Here is a 17,544-nt window from a genome sequence, read left to right on the forward strand (position 1 = left end):
TTTATTAAATTCACGCCGGTCGCCCTAGCCAACCTTCTTTTACAATTCTGATATATATATGAGATCGAGCATACCTCATACCTCAAACCTCTCCTCCTCTCTATTTTCTACTCCATCCTACCTCCGCATCCGTGCAACCTTGCCACAACTTCCCTTTCTCAATCGACAGATATTGTGACATCATACCGCAACATGGCCTCATACGAGGACGACGATTATTATGATCCTGAAGAGGATGTCTACGAAGAAGAGGAGGACGATGGTCTAAGCCCAGAGGATAAGATATCCATGGCCATTGGTACTGAAGAGGTTCAAAAGGCGCTTGGGGAGGAAGTCAGCAAGGTGTCTGTGCCGCAAATACAGGAAGCTCTCTGGCACTATTTCTTCGACGTCGAGAAGTCGGTCGGTTACCTTCAAAGGACTTTTATTTCTCCAACTCCCAAGCCTACTCCTAAGAAGTCGGCACCTGAAGGTACGTTTTTATCGGATTTTTCTTCCTCATCAGCTGCTGCCTGTGGTGGCGCCAACGGAGCAGGCCTACGAGGGAGCAATTGTGGCGGGTATAGTGCAGGACAAGGTTCTTTTCAGAGATTCGCATTTCCCATTGTTGAAGTCCCAATACTTCCAATGGAGGCATATTTTCTAGATATGCCATGGCTACGGACGCCTACCGACAGGCATACTACCTTTATCGCCCCTTGCACTCCACGTGGAGGCTTGCTAGGTGGTGGCGACGGTGCTCCCAAATTGTCCAAACTTCAAGCTTTAGCCGCTGCTAGAAAGAAGAAGACGCAAGAAAAAGAACTTCAAGCAGAGAAAGGGCTGCAAGATTTATCAATATCCTCTCAGAAGTCAGCCAGACAAACAAACGCACCGTCTGCCTCAGCATCGTCTACACCAACTCCTATGCAAAAGAGGAGTCATCTTGAACCAGAACCTTCGTCAACCGCATCAGATATTATATCATACAACGCTTCAGATGAACCATTGCATGGCATGGAAGCCCAGGTCAATGTACTTGGTCAGCGCCCAACGCCGTCCGCATTTGCTCAAACTTTGATTGGGCCTGCTCCAGGGGGTGGCCAGAAACAGAAACAGGATATTTTTGCCATGTCATATGCATCGTCACCGACATACCTTGCCTCTGCATTCTCCGAGCCTAGTCCAGACGATGTTGTGCTCGCAGCGCAGGCGAAAGGTTCGAACCTTGCGAGGGCAAAATAAAGGGCTAATTCTAATGTCTCTTCAGCCGGTAAAAAGGTTACTCCAGGTCCCAAAGCGGCACCTAAGAGGAAAACCGATGGCGGGTCGAAAGCTGACGACAAGACGGACGACATTGCGAAAAAGGTCGCCGGTTTGAAAGTCAACGCTGTGCCACCACCAAAAACAAAGGGACTGGACGTTGTCAAGGAATATGAGAAGAGCGGTGCTAAGAAGTCTACTAGCTTCGTGGTTGTCGGTATGTTAAGCAATGGTCTCGAAACTAGGACAGCACTAACGTCTTTGGTAGGTCATGTCGACGCCGGCAAAAGCACTTTGATGGGCCGCTTGCTGGTGGACTTGAAATATGTTGACCAAAGAACCGTCGACAAATACAAGCGACAAGCCGAGAAGAATGGTAAACAGTCCTTCGCTCTAGCCTGGGTCATGGATCAGCGGAGCGAAGAGCGGGAGCGTGGTGTCACCATTGATATCGCTACCAACTATTTCGAAACCGACAAGACCAAGTATACTATCCTCGACGCACCTGGCCACCGCGACTTTGTTCCCAATATGATTGCTGGCGCAAGTCAGGCAGATTTTGCCATCCTGGTCATTGATGCCAATATCGGCGCCTATGAGAAAGGCCTCAAGGGCCAAACTCGAGAGCATATTCTGCTTTTGCGAAGCCTCGGCCTGCAACGTGTTATTGTGGCTGTCAACAAGCTCGACATGGTGGGATGGTCAAAAGACCGCTTCGAAGACATTACTCAGGAGGTCACGGGCTTTTTGACAGGCCTTGGCTTCCAAGACAAAAATGTCGACTTTGTTCCTATTTCCGGGTTGGATGGTGAGAACATTGTCAAGGATATCACTGCCCCGGCGGCCTCTTGGTATCAGGGGGGGACTCTGCTGGATGCTTTGGAGGGCTCGGAACCAACTACGGTTCGAGCGCTCAAGAAGCCTTTCCGCATGGCTATTTCCGAGATTTTTCGCTCCATGCAGCAAGGTACGACAACGTTGGCTGGTCGTATCGATTCGGGAACCATACAGATTGGCGACTCGCTCGTGGTGCAGCCTAGCGGAGAAACGGCTTATATCAAGTCCATCATGGTCGACACGGACGCTCAAGATTGGGCCGTTGCAGGGCAAAATGTCAGCATCGCGCTTACTGATATTGATCCGATTCACATTCGTGCTGGTGACATCTTATGTCACGCAGCCAAGCCCATTCCTTGCAGCGATACTTTTACCATCAAGGCTATGGCGTTTGAGCATCTGATGCCCATGCCGATTGACCTCCATCGTGGCCGCCTACATGCGCCTGGCCAAATACTAAGCATGACTGCCTCGCTGGATAAGGCCACGGGAGAGGTCATCAAGAAGAAGCCCAAGGTGATCCAGCCAGGTGGTGTCGCCAGAGTCGTGATCAAACTCGCCGAGAAGGTTCCGCTAGAAGCAGGCCAGAGAGTGGTTCTTAGAGCTGGAGGTGAGACTATTGCTGCCGGCCTTCTAGAATAGACTTAACGAGACAATGAAACATGGTATTATAACACGTATATATCCTTTGCGAATTGATTGCAAAATTGGGGTTTTAAACAGACGTGCCACCGTAAGAGGAATTTGAGGCGCCTTAATAAGGTAGGAACGAGAGCTAGCATCTGCGTCGGTTTGGAAACAAGCTCCAGACCAGTAACAGAATGGCGTCCTACGGTTTGCGACTGGTCAGGCAGTGCAACGCACCATCTGAGGGGAAACAGCCAACAAAAAGGTCGATAGCCTTGTAGTCGCCATCTGCTAGGCGGTATGTAAGAACGGCGTGGTAACCTCATATGGTCCCTTTCCTACCTAGTTACCAGGTGGCCTTTGGGTGGCCCTGGCGCGCCCAAGGTTCGGCCGCTCACAAAGAAACCCTCAGTTTTGGGACGGTTTGGGGTTAGTTGGCTGGGTTTGCCACCTGGCGGCGGGTCCAAGTTTCCAGGGGCACACCCGGCTGGCGATCTGGCCTTTGAGGACGAGCCAGGCGACAATGGCGTTGCAAGTCACGCCGATGACGAAAATGTGATTCGCGGTTGGCGGCAAGGCTCTTGTCAAGAAGTCCTGCGAATCATATCATGACTCATGTTGGAAGCGAATGGAACCCGCTGCTGGACAAGAGTGCCACGATGGGTGGCGGGCGATGAGGCAATTGGACCAAGTGGTGGAGCTGCGAACAGGGGGTTGGCACTGTACGGGTACTGTACGGACAGGTGCTGCAAGAACAAAGGCAACTCGAAACGTGGAACAATACAACGGAAGGTGCTCTGTTGTCGAATTCATGGTGTGAATTTTGCTTTGAACGGCCCAGAAACGTATCACAAGTCGTGCATACAACCTCGAACACTATAATACTAGAGACACTGATGGCTTAAGTCCAGGAAAGCGCCCGTTGAGGCACAATTTTTCCGCCAAAAGAAATCCGCAGAATTGAAGCGGTAGTTACCAGCCCAATCAAAGTGTTCACAATGGCGTACTTGGTAGTCTTATCTCCGTAAGAGCCAGAGTGTTCACCTTAGATCGGTCGCGACTCTTGTTCGAGCTACAGTCCGTTCATCACTAGTGTCCAGAGGTATACAGTCACATCACGAAACAGGCTCTAGACTATAAAAGACTCCCATGGATCGATTTTTAGTACTCCTTCGTGCGATTATTAGACTGAAGGATCCACGGATATATTCGCAGATCGTGGGATGAATGATTCGGCAGTTCCTCCTTTGCTTCTACCATATGTTCTTGCTCACAGTACATTCAGGCCTTTCTAACAAAGCCAGAATTCTCTCATAGAAGTTTACCTGAAAAGCTCAGTTGTAAATAAACTTTCGCTACAACCATAACAACGTGAGTAACCATCATCCTATTTGATGAACCAGCGGAGTGTGCGCCTCGCTCGCCAGCCTGGTCAAGACGTCGCGGCAAGGCCGCCGCGGGCATGCCGGTGAGTTCAACTGCCAATGTGGCAACCCGAAAGGAAATCGTCATTTTTCCTGGGTCTTTGTCACCCCTACAGTGTGGCATCAGAAACAAAGTTCGCCAACGCCCACGCCGAAACGTGACGTATTCGACGCTGGCGCTAGGATTGCAACGTCTGCGGTAAAGTCCGAAAGAAGATTGCAGGGTTCGCATTGTTAACTACAATAATCGGTAACAAAATTTGTATCCTATTTCCGTTCGGCCTCGTGGCTGGCGGCATTGGTGAGGGACCACGCAAGGCTCATCACACATTCGACCAACAACTTGGGAGGATCGCGCTGACAACCAGCTGCGTTGAGCAAGCATTTTTCTGCCATCAAACTGCTGAGTTTTTGTACTCAGATGAGGATTCACAAGGGATAAGACAGGACCTGGAAGTGAAGCCGAGCCGGTCACAGCGAGAGTCGGGATGTCCGACTTCGTCGGTAACTCCAACTGTGAATTAATTGGCTACTATGTGAATACCGCGTCGTAAGTCCTACGGTGAACTAAGTGGCTCCTATGTAAATACCGCGTCTTGGTAACTCCAACTGTTATGAGCTAAGTTTCTACTCAGCAAATACCGCAATATAAAAGCGACGCCTTCCGCAATCAACCAAATGCTTGATTGAAACCTCACTACCTCAAGTCACTTCATATTCCTGTCCATTATACATCTATATCCAATCATACTTCTACAATGTTTGCCAAAACCATCACGAAGCGCGCCATTCAGGCTCTAGTCTTGGTTGGCGCGGCCTCAACCGCGCCCCTAGTGTCACGCGACCGCGACGACTTCAACGAGAAAATGCTCGAGGTGACCAATTGGTACCGCGCGCAGCATGGTGCCAATCCTGTATCGTGGGACGATGGTCTGGCCGACTATGCGACTAACTATGCTAAGACATGCCCCATGGGTCACTCGGTACGTCCACATCTACACGCATGTTCATGTTGGTTTCCCTGAAATATGTGATGCTAATAACACCGTTCTGTAGGACACCCCTTATGGTGAGAGCGTGGTCGTTGGCGACAAATGGACCTCCTCGGGCTGCTGGGCCAACGTTTTTGGCCACGAGCGAATTTACTTCGACTTTGACAATGGCGGCCCTGCGTCGAACACTGGTCACTTTACGCAGCTCGTCTGGAAAGACACGACCAGAATGGGCTGCGGTTGGGCCCAGTGCAGCGACGGCTTTCACGTCGTCTGCGAGTACCTCAACGTTGGCAACGTTTCCGGCGACAACAACCGCTACTACCGCGAGAATGTTGGTCGTCAAGTGTCGGGCAATGCCAACGACGAGTACCTGGGATGAAGTGGCGGGATCTTAAGGGCAGCTTAGTTGTTTTGACTGCTTGACAGTTGTCCATGTATCCTTTGTACCACTCCACAGTCCATATCTTTTGTACGTGAAATGAAAATGATGACTGCCATCTCTATCAAGGCGGTATTGGCGGCGATGGGAGCACTCGCGTCAGTAACACGGCACGGTTTCTATTGTGAACAAAGCACTCTCTGATTTGGCCGTTTTGGTCGGCTGAGTCAGTCCGCAGAGTCATTCCTAATTAGAAAAGAACAACGTGAATGAAATAAAAGCCGTAGACTCTGTTAAGTATTCCTTGTATAATACTAAAATAATAAACAAACAGGTGTCAAGTTGGGCCAGTGGCCGCACAGTGCGAAATGGACCCCACAAGCAACCCCTGTCACGTGGGGGCAGCTCCCTAGTGGCCACAGGTTAGCGCCGTTCTGGTGTACCTTACAGGTGAAATCTGGCCTTTTTGTGCCATCTGGACACCTCGACTTTTTTGGGACAACGGCTCATAAAGTCAGCCCGGCGACACCTCATTCTTCCACCTCCAATCCCCATTCCCTCCCCATCTCCATCTCCAAAAATTCTACCCAGGTGAAGCAGCCACCTCGAGGATCGGGAATCGGATTGTCTGGACTCCTTTTATTCGTTCTTTTTCTTTTACACACAGAGTGAAGCTCACAATGGCTCGCTCCCGTAGTTCGCTGGCCCTGGGCCTCGGACTCCTGGCTTGGATCGCGTTTCTCTTCGCGCCCCTCGCCTTTGTCCAGACTGTCAACGCAGAGGTCGCCGACCAGGAAGATTATGGCACTGTCATTGGTATTGTAAGTAGTTCCTTCAAACGCACCTGCGCCTGTGGCGTCAGATGCGGTGCGCCCATGGCTCCTTTGGAGCTTGATGGCTAACAGCTCCCAGGATCTGGGTACTACCTACTCTTGCGTCGGTGTGATGCAGGGTGGCAAGGTCGAAATTCTCGTCAACGATCAGGGTAATCGTATCACTCCTTCTTACGTCGCCTTCACCGAGGATGAACGTCTGGTTGGTGATTCCGCCAAGAACCAGGCCGCCGCCAACCCCTTCAACACCATTTTCGACGTCAAGTAAGCACCTCTCCTTCGTCTCTTCCCATCCACTTGGCTCGGTTCCTAACCGCTTTACAGGCGTCTCATCGGTCGCAAGTTCAACGACAAGGATGTTCAGTCCGATTTGAAGCACTTCCCCTTCAAGGTTCTCTCCAAGGATGGCAAGCCCAACGTCCAGGTTGAAGTCAACGGTGGAAAGAAGCAGTTCACTCCCGAGGAGGTCTCTGCCATGATTCTTGGCAAGATGAAGGATGTCGCCGAGTCTTACCTCGGTAAGACAGTCACTCACGCCGTCGTCACCGTCCCCGCCTACTTCAATGTAAGTTCCTCACCGTGGGTCTTCCAACCATCAGCCTGCTAACCCCCAACAGGACAACCAGCGCCAGGCCACCAAGGATGCCGGTATCATCGCCGGTCTTAACGTTCTTCGAATTGTCAACGAGCCCACCGCCGCTGCCATCGCCTACGGCCTGGACAAGACTGACGGTGAGCGCCAGATCATTGTCTACGATCTCGGTGGTGGTACCTTTGATGTCTCTCTCCTCTCCATTGACGATGGTGTCTTTGAGGTCCTCGCCACCGCTGGTGACACCCATCTTGGTGGTGAGGACTTTGACCAGCGCGTCATCAACTACTTCGCCAAGCTGTACAACAAGAAGAATGACGTCGACATCACCAAGGATGCCAAGGCTATGGGTAAGCTTAAGCGCGAGACTGAAAAGGCCAAGCGCACTCTTTCCTCGCAGATGAGCACCCGCATCGAGATTGAGGCTTTCTTCGAGGGCAAGGACTTCTCCGAGACCCTCACCCGCGCCAAGTTCGAGGAGCTCAACATGGATCTCTTCAAGAAGACTATCAAGCCCGTCGAGCAGGTTCTCAAAGATGCCAACGTCAAGAAGTCTGAGATTGACGACATTGTCCTGGTCGGTGGCTCCACCCGTATCCCCAAGGTTCAGTCCCTCATTGAGGAGTACTTTGGCGGCAAGAAGGCTTCCAAGGGCATCAACCCCGACGAGGCCGTCGCTTTCGGAGCGGCGGTGCAGGCAGGAGTCTTGTCTGGCGAGGACGGCACTGGCAGCATTCTTCTCCTGGATGTCAACCCCCTTACCCTTGGTATCGAGACCACTGGTGGCGTCATGACCAAGCTGATTCCTCGCAACACTCAAATCCCTACTCGTAAGAGCCAGATCTTCTCGACCGCCGCTGATAACCAGCCTGTCGTCCTGATCCAGGTCTTCGAGGGTGAGCGTTCCATGACCAAGGATAACAACAATCTTGGCAAGTTTGAGCTTACCGGCATTCCCCCCGCCCCTCGTGGTGTTCCTCAGATCGAAGTCTCCTTCGATCTTGACGCGAACGGTATCCTCAAGGTCTCTGCCCACGATAAGGGCACTGGCAAGCAGGAGTCCATTACCATCACCAACGACAAGGGTCGTCTGTCTCCCGAAGAGATTGAACGCATGGTTGCCGAGGCTGAGAAGTTCGCCGAGGAGGACAAGGCTACCCGCGAGCGCATTGAGGCTCGCAACGGTCTCGAGAACTACGCTTTCAGCCTAAAGACTCAGGTCAACGACGAGGAGGGTCTTGGTGGCAAGATTGACGACGAAGACAAGGAGACCATCATTGACGCCGTCAAGGAGACTCAGGAGTGGCTCGAGGAGAACGGCGCCGACGCCACCGCTGAGGACTTTGAGGAGCAGAAGGAGAAGCTTTCTAACGTCGCCCACCCCATTACCTCCAAGATGTACGCTGGTGGCGCTCCTGGCGAGGAGGCTGACGCCGACTTCCACGACGAGCTGTAATTACTTTGATGATTGGGGCATGAGCTATTAGAGCGGTGTTTATGATTTCGGGCTACGGCGTGAAAGAAGGCACATGATTTTTTGAATTGCCTACATATGTAAAAGTAGACACATACCAAAATGGAATTAAAAAGCGAAAAAGAAAACGGTCGCGTGTGGCAGTGCATGTTTGAAACGCAAGCGAACGGGTTTACGAGAAGCCTGGAATGTGTGCCGTTTGCTGGCAGCTATTCGGTTGGCAGCTGTTCGTTGATTGCAGCTGTTCGTTCATTGCAGCTGGCTGTTGATTGCAGCGGTTTGCATGCAAGCAAATTTTGAGCTTCATTCAATGCTCACTTATATGCTGCACTCTTCCTCCTTCTCCGCCTCCTTCCCTGCCTCCTTCTCTGCCTCCTTCTCTACCTCCTTCTCTCTCTCACACGCACTATCCCACATCGAACATTTCTTGCAATCAAACTCACCATGAAGAGATCGACTTCCGCAGAGCACGAGACCCCCAAGAAGCGGCGCAAGTCGCGAGTGCCTTACAGCAGCTCGCCCGCACAGGGCCATCGCACGCCCAAGCCTCCGCGCAGCAAAGAAGCCAAAGCGTCCTCGCACGAGCTTCAGAAGGTTCTCCAGAGCCACAAGGCGGAGTCCGCCCGCGTGCCCTCGTCCGCTCCGCATGCTTTGCTCGAGCCCGCGGCGCAGCTGCTCGAGACGCCGCCGGCCACCAGCCCTCCAGAGAGCCTGGTAAGCGTCATGCAAAAGATACCCCCCTCCTCGGGTTCGGTCGAGATGGATCTGAGCGACGGCGAGGAGACCCCTGGCGAGAAGAAGACAGCGGCGGACCGCGCTGCTACGCCGAGGGAGGGCCAAGACGAGACTAGCGACAAGGGAATCTCGGCCAAGAAGGAAGAGCCCGCTCCGGAGAAAAACGCAACCGAGCCCAAGACGCCAATCATAGACCTCGAGAGCGCGGTCACAGAGACCCCGGAGCCCAAGACGACGGAGCCGGCCGATGCAAAGGCAGCAGTCGTCGTCGAGATTATGGCATCGCCGCGCCAAGGCACTGGTGCTTCCGCCGACGATGCCATGGAAATCGACCCGACCAGTCCTTCCGAGCAGCTCAAGCACGAGCACCAGAAGAGCCAAGCCAGAGGCGACCAGGACATGCCCGACCACATGTCCGGCACCGTCGTGAGCTCCCAGTGGCTCCTCGCCAAGCTCAACCAGCTCTCCGCCGCCACCCTCGACGCCGACCGCATCGGCATCCAGCAGGAACTCCTCGCCATGCAGGCCTCCGTGGCGCAGCTCCCGCGCGCCGTTCTCACGCCGCCGGCGCTGCCGCACCGCCCTGGCCGCAGCAGCAGCAGCACCTCGTCGATGCAGCGTCTTAAACTGATGGAGCAGCTCATCAAACCGCAGCTGGCCGGGAGCGGCTTTCCCTGGCGCGGCTACAAGGCCAAGCTGGCGGCGCTGTGCGCGGGCAACGAGATCCACAACGCCGACTACCGGCAGCGCCTGGCAATGGTCAAGGAGATTATCTACCTGCCCGAGGAGATGAACCTGGTGCGCGGCGGCAGCGCGGAGCGCATAGAGTGCGCGGTGCGCGTGTGCGCGATGGCGACCGAGGTGCTCGGCCGGGACGGCGAGGTCATGGTGCCTAAGGAGGAAATGGAAATGGCGGCGTGGATGGCAGCGTGGATGGCGGGCGAGCTCCAGGACGTGGCGTGGAAGGCCAAGGTGACTGGCGCGTGGCGCAAGTACTGGCCGGAGCCGACGACCAACACGGTGATGTTGGACTAAATCGGTGGAGGAATGGAAATTGGATGGGCTTGGAATATTTATCCTGGAGTTCAAAAATCGAATTCAGGTAGCTTTGCTTGGATGATACTTCTTTTATTCGGTTTGTTTTGGCAGAATTGAGAATCGACGTGGGCTATAGCCAGTCGCGGGATGATTGCGCAGTTTGGCAATTAGCAGCATTGCACCAACTACAACGCAGAGATGAGTTTATGAATACAGTTATCAAAAGATTGCTCGCTCCAGCTACCCACAGAAACATTGAAACTCCAAACCTCGCCGAAATATCGGTGATAACTCGATTCAACCGTGACTTCTAGGGTAAGTGGAAGTCACGTGCACACGCGCAAACGTTGACGCGACCTGGCGCGACCCTTCACCCCACCTGGATCACGTTGGCACATATGACGACATGACGGAACGATAACTAGCCCGGCCCCTGGACGTCCAACAACGGCCATTATCAGAAAAACCGTCATCTGTTGAAAGCTTTTGGCGTCTCGTTTCCCTCAAATTTTCCTCTTTTATCCGCACATTTCTACTCCCCGCCTCCATTGCACAATGCCTGTCCGCAAGCGTCCAGTGGAGGACGTCACAGCCGACCCCGGCAACTCGCGGCGCCGGTCCGGCCGCATCTCCAGCACGCCGAAAAAGAGCTCCTACTGGGAGGGCTCTGAAAACGAAGACAGCGATGGGGATGAGGAGAAGCCGGTGAAGAAAAAAACGAAGACTTCCAATGGCGGCCGCGCGGGGAATGCTCGCGCCGTGAAAACCAAGCAGGAGAGTGACGAGGACGAGTATACGGCAGAGGCGCAGTTTGCTGCAGAGGCAGATGATGACGAGGACGAGGACGAGGAGGATGAGAATAGGGAGATGAAGGTCACCATTGTCCCGCTGGAGCAGATGAGAGACGAGGGCGGCGTGCCGTACGAGGACCACAAAGTACACAAGAACACGATGCTGTTCCTCAAGGACCTCAAGGCCAACAACCGCCGGCCGTGGCTCAAAGGTAAGCATCTCCTAACAAAAGTTACAAAAAACGGGCCAAAACAAGAAAAAAAAAGCCAGAATACTAACACCGCAAATCGCAGCCCACGACGGCGAGTACCGACGGGCCCTCAAAGACTGGCAGACATTTGTCGACACGGCGTCGCAGACCGTCTCCTCGACGGACACCACGGTGCCCGAGCTGCCCGCCAAGGACGTCGCCTTCCGCATCTACCGCGACACGCGCTTCAGCAAGGACCCGACGCCGTACAAGCCGCACTTTTCCGCCGCCTGGTCGCGCACCGGCCGCAAGGGCCCGTACGCGTGCTACTACCTGCACTGCGAGCCCGGCGGCGGCGGCAAGTCCTTTGTCGGCGGCGGCCTCTGGCACCCAGAGGCCCGCCACGTCCACAAGGTGCGTCGCAGCATCGACCGCCATCCGGAGCGCTGGCGCGCCGTGCTGGCCGCCCCAGAGATGAGGCGCTGCTTCTTCCCGCAGGTCAAGGACGGTGCGGGCCCAGAGGCCGTTGTCAAGGCGTTTGTGGCAAAGAATCAGATGGACGCGTTGAAAAAGAGGCCGATGGTGAGAGAGCCCCCCCTTGATTTTTTTTCCCGTGGGTTTTGTTTGTTGCTGATCTGTCGGTGTGTGCCAAGGGATATGTTGTGACCCATCGTGACATTGAGCTTCTCAAGCTCAAAAATTATACTATTGGCGTCCCGTTTGATGAGAATGTCCTGTGCGAGGATGACGCGCAGGAAAAAATAGCCGAATACATCCGTGCCATGGAGGGATATGTGAGTCTTGGACGTTGTGCAGGTTTTGTGCGAAGAGAGACTGACGGATTGCAGATTACATTTCTGAATAGCATCGTCATGCCGGATCCCGGGCTCGAAAGCGACAGTGACGAGGACGATGAAGAGGACGGCGAAGAAAACGATGGATGAATGAGAAGCCACCGAGCACGCAACTAGGAGCTGGAATCTTATGTTTGGATACGACTTTGTATTTCTTAGCATGTACATATATATCATTGGATAATTTACGCGAAATGGCGTCATGGCATGAGTCTATCATACAATACTCGATATCATATACAACCTTCAAACTCATATACAACGCATCAACTGACCAGAACATGCACTAGGAGCAAGCACAGACGTTGAACTGCGCCACGCTGGGGTCGTGGTCGCTGACCTGGCTGTCAAAGTCCTGCCAGGTGTTGAGGTGGAGGTGCTCAAACTTGGCGTTGCGGCGCAGGGCATTGCTGGCGTACATGTGGTCGAGCGTCTGGCAGTTCATGTCAAAGAGGTAGCTGTAGCGCTCCTCGGGCGGGGTGTTGACGACGTCGTCCATGTTTGTCAGGCCCGACTTGTCGGCAAAGACGCGCATGGGCTGGACCTGGGCAAACTCGTTAAAGTCGCCAGCGGCAATGATGCGCGCCTTGGGGTCCTTGGCGAGGATCTCAGCGATGAAGGCCTGTGGTTTAGTTAGCATTACTGCTGGAGAGTTGGGATATTGTTCAACATACGGCGGCGACCTCGTTTTGGGTGGTGCGCTTGTCGACGCCATTGTTGAGGGGAGGGCGCTGGTCGCCGTGGAGCGTGGACGAGCCGCCCTTACTGCCCATGTGGACGTTGACGGTGAAGAAGGGCTTACCGCCGCGGAGCGTCTTCCACTGCGCGGCGAGGGGCTTGCGGCTATTGGCGTACGCGGGGTTGGCGGGGTCGATGCGACCGGGGTTGTACTTGAGCACGGGTCCGTCGAGGACCTGGTTCGCATCGGTGCTGCCGCCCTGATTGGGGTCTTGCAGGCGGAGGACGTCGTTGCGGTAGAGGTAAGCCTGGCGGATGTTGCCACCGACCTGGCCGCCGTCCTGGTTGTTGACGGGGTCGACATTGGAAAAGTTGTAGCTGACGCCCGATTCAGCGAGAAGCGCGTCGGTGAGGGTGGTGAGTGTGAGGCTCGCTGAGACGACGCCATTGTTCGTCGGACCCGAGTTGTCCTGGACCTCTTGCAGGAAGATGAGATCGGGCAAGCGAAGCTTGTGCACGATCTGGTCGACGACGCGGGGCAGGTGCGCCGAGTCGGGGGCTAGGTTCTCGGCGTTGTACGAGGCGACGGTGACGCCCCGGCAGTTGCCGGTGCTGTTGAAGGCCACAGGGGGGAACTCGCTGCTGGCGGAAACGACAGGCGCGACGGCGGTCAGCGGAAGCAGACGGTAAAAGCCAAAGGCGTTGTACACGACGCCGGTCACGTCACCCAGGTAGTCACCAAGCTTGGTGTTGTTGGGGTTCTTGGAGCCATCAAGTGGAGAGCCGATGATGATGGTCTCTGGGTTGGCGTCTAACATAGAGTTAGCAGGGATGTAATACTTGGGGGTAAGTTTCCTTATGCCCTTACCTCCTTCGAGCATGGTGATACCACCGTGCGCATTAATGCCGGTCGTGTTCCAGGCGCCGCGCACCCAGACATCGCCAAAGTTGTTGGGACGGCTGGTCTGATAGGCGCCCCTGATGGTGACGAGCTCGCCGAGCAGGCTCTGCCAAAAGTCGAGGCCATACCGGGCCGGGTCAAGGGTGGGATTAGACGTGGACACGAGGTTCACAGCGTTGGGCACGCCAAAGATGCCACCGACGTCGAGGCCCGTGTAGTCCTGCGTCGGGGGTGAGAGGGTGTCGACGGCAATGACGAGCGGCTTGACAGGGTTGCCGCTGGAGCGGACGACGACGTTTGTGGGACGGCTGAATTCGGTGAGCTGAATATAGTTCTTGTTGGATCTACAATCATTTGATAAGTGCTTGCGACAGAGTCTTGTGTACGGCGATTCTCACCTGTACATCTCAACGCGGCCGTCGAGCGAGATGACGTCGCCGACCTTGACACTGGTGAGGATGCTCTTGCCAAAGACGTAGAGGCCCTCGGAGGTGCGATCGTCATGGTCTGGCTGCAGCGAGCGCAGCCAGACGCCGTTTTCGTTGGAGGCGGTGACGAGGCCGGTGAGGTTGGTAACGTCCTTGCCGTTGAACGGCGAGACGAACTGGTTGCCATTGATCTCGGCAATGGTGACAGCGGCGGCGGCGGAGGCGGCCGTCAGCGCCGCGCCGAGGAAGCGAGCAAGAGTCGTCGCGTGCTTCATTGTCGCAGATTTGGCAGAGGTCGTACGGTCAAAAGACTTGAGGATCGCTGACCGGAATAAGGACCTGGCGCGCGCACCTCGTGAGCTATTTGTATGCTGCGATGCTACCCTCCTGCCCTTTCGTTCACCGAAGGATCCAATACTGGCAAGCCATTGCAGCTTCGTTCAGCTGCTGATACGTAGAGCTGGACTGCACTAGCTCTCGAGCTGCACAGCATGGCCCCTCCCGAATTTCTTGGCTCGGTCTTGATGGCGTTTTTTGTCGACAACGTGGGCTTGGCCAGCTCTCTCAGGACACGGAAAGGGCCTGAGCCATCTGCATTGGTGAAGCTTATTGGCTAGACGATTTTTTTTGATCGGATCGAACCATGCCATCGGATAAGGGTTCGTGCGGCGTTGGGGAAGAAAATGAGACGCGACTGCGCTTCGCACTCGAGCAGTTCTTGTCTCCTGTCGATCCTATCTTGTTTCGAGTCGGATAATTGCTGCATCGATCGCGGTGCGCCGCCCGATGAGGAGGAGGCGAATTGAACCCAGAATGGAAGGAACGGAGGGGGCCGTAGACATGCTTAATTTAGCGGCCTTGAGCGGACCTGACGCCAGGGCAAACCCGCTGGAGGCGTCGAGAGGCGTTGTACAACCCCGCTAACGACCTCCTATTGCAATTGTCCGGCCGCTAATTAAATGCTTTGTTGGCTTCACGTGTTGAAAGCAATCATGTCCATGCTTGAAGCTTCTTTTCATAAAAATATGCTTCAGTGCTTCTATGCACAGCTTGGCAGTACAAATGCCAAAACATTAATGTCGAGCCGTTCATTGGCTAGATCCTCAAGACAAGACCCACATATATGCGCCCTCGAGCCCCCGAGCTGCCCCAACACTGCCCTCGATGACCTCAATCAAGCTTCATCAATATTTGATCAATAGTTATCAGGCACGAGTACGGATACGGAATCATTCTTCATGACGACTCGTGACCAATCCCTGGTCTCGACACTCACGGCACTTCAGGAGTCCGATGTACCGGGCCACGAATAATACCGTCCGAACCAGGCATCATAATTCGCCAAGTGCCCACTCTCAACCGGTCCAATGATAGCAAGGCACAAGCGTCTTGTTACCGATATCATGAACTTATCTGCACGTTCGATGGCATAATGGCATGGAGTTTCGCCAGCTGGACTTTTGGACCTCCCATCACCTCGAATCGCACGCGTGCAGCAGCACTCAATATGGATAGCCAAGCACAACCCATGAAAGCCGAACAGCTGACTTTGGATCCAACGTCAAAGTCAATGGGCCGTTAAGATCCAGGTATACAATACGCTGCGGATGACAGATGGTGCTGCTTGGCCTTGGCCCCAGGGGTGTTGCCAAGTTTGCTCAGTAACCGCTGACCGGCAATCGACTCTTGTCACCACTTTCCGTGCCGTGGAACCCGAGTCAACCCGTATATCCCATCTGTTCGATCTATGCACCATGGGCCTGGAACTTGAAAAGAACCGCCGGAAAAGTCGGTTCCTCGGTCGATGAGGAGTACGAGAGACCGGGGTCCTACTCCACTTGAACTATAATTCCACGACAACCGCGGGTCAATATCACCATGCATCGCCGACTGCCGTACGCATCTCCGTCAGCGACAGAAACATAAGGCCAAAACCGGCCATAAAAAAGATAAACTTTGCAAAAACATGATATAAGCTTAATTATATCACCGCATCCTAGTCGTGGCCCCCACTGACTCGGTGATTCGAAATGTTGCCCGAGACATGGCAAGGGCAACGGCCAAGCTGGTCCCTGGTTGTTAGGGCACCGAACAAGCCGCGATCCAAGACAAGTATAAAAGAAACAGAAGTCCGTGTCAAACCAATCGATATCATACAACGCGCCTCAGCACAGTCTTACAAACCCTAAGCCACCGCCGCCGTCTCATTCCCATATTGCTTTGCCTATCCCCTCTTACAATGAAGTTCCTCGCCGTCCTCGTCCTGCCATACCTCGCCGGTGCCTCTGCCATCAATGGCCTTCCAGATGCCAGCACCGGCTACGTGAAGCGCGCCACCGGGGCCTCTTGCTCCTGCGAGGGCGCCACCCCGGCTCCGCCCGCCGACGGCGCCGGCCCGTACCTCTGCGCCGATCGCCGACTCGGCCCCAGCCAGCTGCCCACGAAACTCCCGCTCGGCAGCTTCGTCTCGAGCTACAACCGTCTTGGCGGGGAGGACGTGACCGTAGAAAAGTTCATCGCGACTTGGACGGGTCCCGACGGGCGCTACCAGTACCCCCCGCAAAACGGCTTCGCGCTCGACGTGAACGGCAACGCCGTCAACGGGACGCTGCAGCTCCCCGTCGGCACGCTCCTTGACCGTTTCGGCAGCGAACGGGGTAAGTCGTCTCTGGCCTTCCTTTTCCCTCTCGCTATAGACTTGGTTCGCCTCATACTAACGCACACAGGCTCGTACGTCTCCGCCGCCAGCGCCCCCTTCTCGCAGCGCTCGCTGCCGCCGTCCAGCCTCGACACGGACCCCAAGAACCCCGACTTTCCCTACGGCTACCACCTGTACAAGGTCGTGCGCCCCTTGAGCGTCGTTGGCGGCCCGATTGCGCCCTGGTTCGGCCAGCCCGGCCTCGGCGCACAGTTTTGGACAGGCGGCGTCGGCAACATCCTCACGCTCATCGCCGACGGCTATATTGAGCGCCAGGACCCGTCCATCCTGGTGACGCAATCGCAGGGCGCCTGCACCCAAGGCACGGCGTAGGATCGTGAACGATTTAAATTTGGATATAGCATTGATGTATCTTAGAAGAGAGTAAGATGATGAATTAAGTACGCCGCTCCGACGCGCATAAACTCCCGTGAAAGCAGTATTCCATCCCTCCGGAAATCAGTACCCAAAGTCCTCCCACACAACATCCTCCCCATCGAGCCAATCCTGCAGCGACCGCAGCAGCGCCGGCCCCGTGCACAGATAAAACCTCGTCCCCGGCCCCCCCATCGTCTTGACATCCTCGGCTTTGATCCGCCGGCGGTGCACCCCCTCCACGCCCTGCTCTCGGAGCGTCCCGACCGCGTCCTCCTCTGCGCCCGACACAAACAGCGTCGTCACGCCAGCCAGGCCCTCGATCCGCGCAAACGTGTCCGTCACCAGCGCCACGTCCCGTGCGCTCACGCTCCACAGCAGCCGCAGCCCAACGCCCGCGTCCAGCACGCCCCGCGCCTGCGCCAGCAACGGCGTGATGCCGACGCCGCCCG

The 17,544-nt window shown here is 55.0% G+C and overlaps 6 protein-coding genes across 6 annotated transcripts; 5 read left to right on the forward strand and 1 right to left on the reverse strand.

Moving 5' to 3' along the window:
• Positions 1 to 192: 192 nt before the first annotated feature.
• On the forward strand, positions 193 to 2,721 carry CCM_05085 (elongation factor Tu GTP binding domain protein; the record flags this gene model as incomplete). Its single annotated transcript, XM_006670231.1, has 4 exons — positions 193 to 472; positions 506 to 1,198; positions 1,250 to 1,459; positions 1,511 to 2,721. 4 exons carry the CDS (start codon positions 193 to 195, stop codon positions 2,719 to 2,721), a joined length of 2,394 nt encoding a protein of 797 aa, XP_006670294.1.
• A 2,167-nt stretch (positions 2,722 to 4,888) lies between these two features.
• CCM_05086 (extracellular SCP domain protein Pry1, putative) lies at positions 4,889 to 5,504 on the forward strand (the record flags this gene model as incomplete). The annotated part of the gene is made up of 2 exons (XM_006670232.1): positions 4,889 to 5,113; positions 5,187 to 5,504. The coding sequence occupies 2 exons, from the start codon at positions 4,889 to 4,891 to the stop codon at positions 5,502 to 5,504; spliced, it is 543 nt and encodes a 180-aa protein (XP_006670295.1).
• A 680-nt stretch (positions 5,505 to 6,184) lies between these two features.
• Positions 6,185 to 8,385, forward strand: CCM_05087 (glucose-regulated protein; the record flags this gene model as incomplete). Its single annotated transcript, XM_006670233.1, has 4 exons — positions 6,185 to 6,325; positions 6,417 to 6,601; positions 6,662 to 6,902; positions 6,955 to 8,385. 4 exons carry the CDS (start codon positions 6,185 to 6,187, stop codon positions 8,383 to 8,385), a joined length of 1,998 nt encoding a protein of 665 aa, XP_006670296.1.
• A 462-nt stretch (positions 8,386 to 8,847) lies between these two features.
• On the forward strand, positions 8,848 to 10,173 carry CCM_05088 (uncharacterized protein; the record flags this gene model as incomplete). Its single annotated transcript, XM_006670234.1, has 1 exon — positions 8,848 to 10,173. One exon carries the CDS (start codon positions 8,848 to 8,850, stop codon positions 10,171 to 10,173), a length of 1,326 nt encoding a protein of 441 aa, XP_006670297.1.
• Positions 10,174 to 10,731: 558 nt separating this feature from the next.
• CCM_05089 (uncharacterized protein) lies at positions 10,732 to 12,102 on the forward strand (the record flags this gene model as incomplete). Its single annotated transcript, XM_006670235.1, has 3 exons — positions 10,732 to 11,179; positions 11,262 to 11,740; positions 11,812 to 12,102. 3 exons carry the CDS (start codon positions 10,732 to 10,734, stop codon positions 12,100 to 12,102), a joined length of 1,218 nt encoding a protein of 405 aa, XP_006670298.1.
• Positions 12,103 to 12,298: 196 nt separating this feature from the next.
• Positions 12,299 to 14,294, reverse strand: CCM_05090 (endonuclease/exonuclease/phosphatase family protein; the record flags this gene model as incomplete). The annotated part of the gene is made up of 4 exons (XM_006670236.1): positions 12,299 to 12,634; positions 12,687 to 13,501; positions 13,559 to 13,935; positions 13,990 to 14,294. 4 exons carry the CDS (start codon positions 14,292 to 14,294, stop codon positions 12,299 to 12,301), a joined length of 1,833 nt encoding a protein of 610 aa, XP_006670299.1.
• Positions 14,295 to 17,544: the final 3,250 nt, after the last annotated feature.

This window comes from Cordyceps militaris (assembly GCF_000225605.1).
Source record: "Cordyceps militaris CM01 unplaced genomic scaffold CCM_S00004, whole genome shotgun sequence".
Lineage (NCBI taxonomy): Eukaryota > Fungi > Ascomycota > Sordariomycetes > Hypocreales > Cordycipitaceae > Cordyceps > Cordyceps militaris.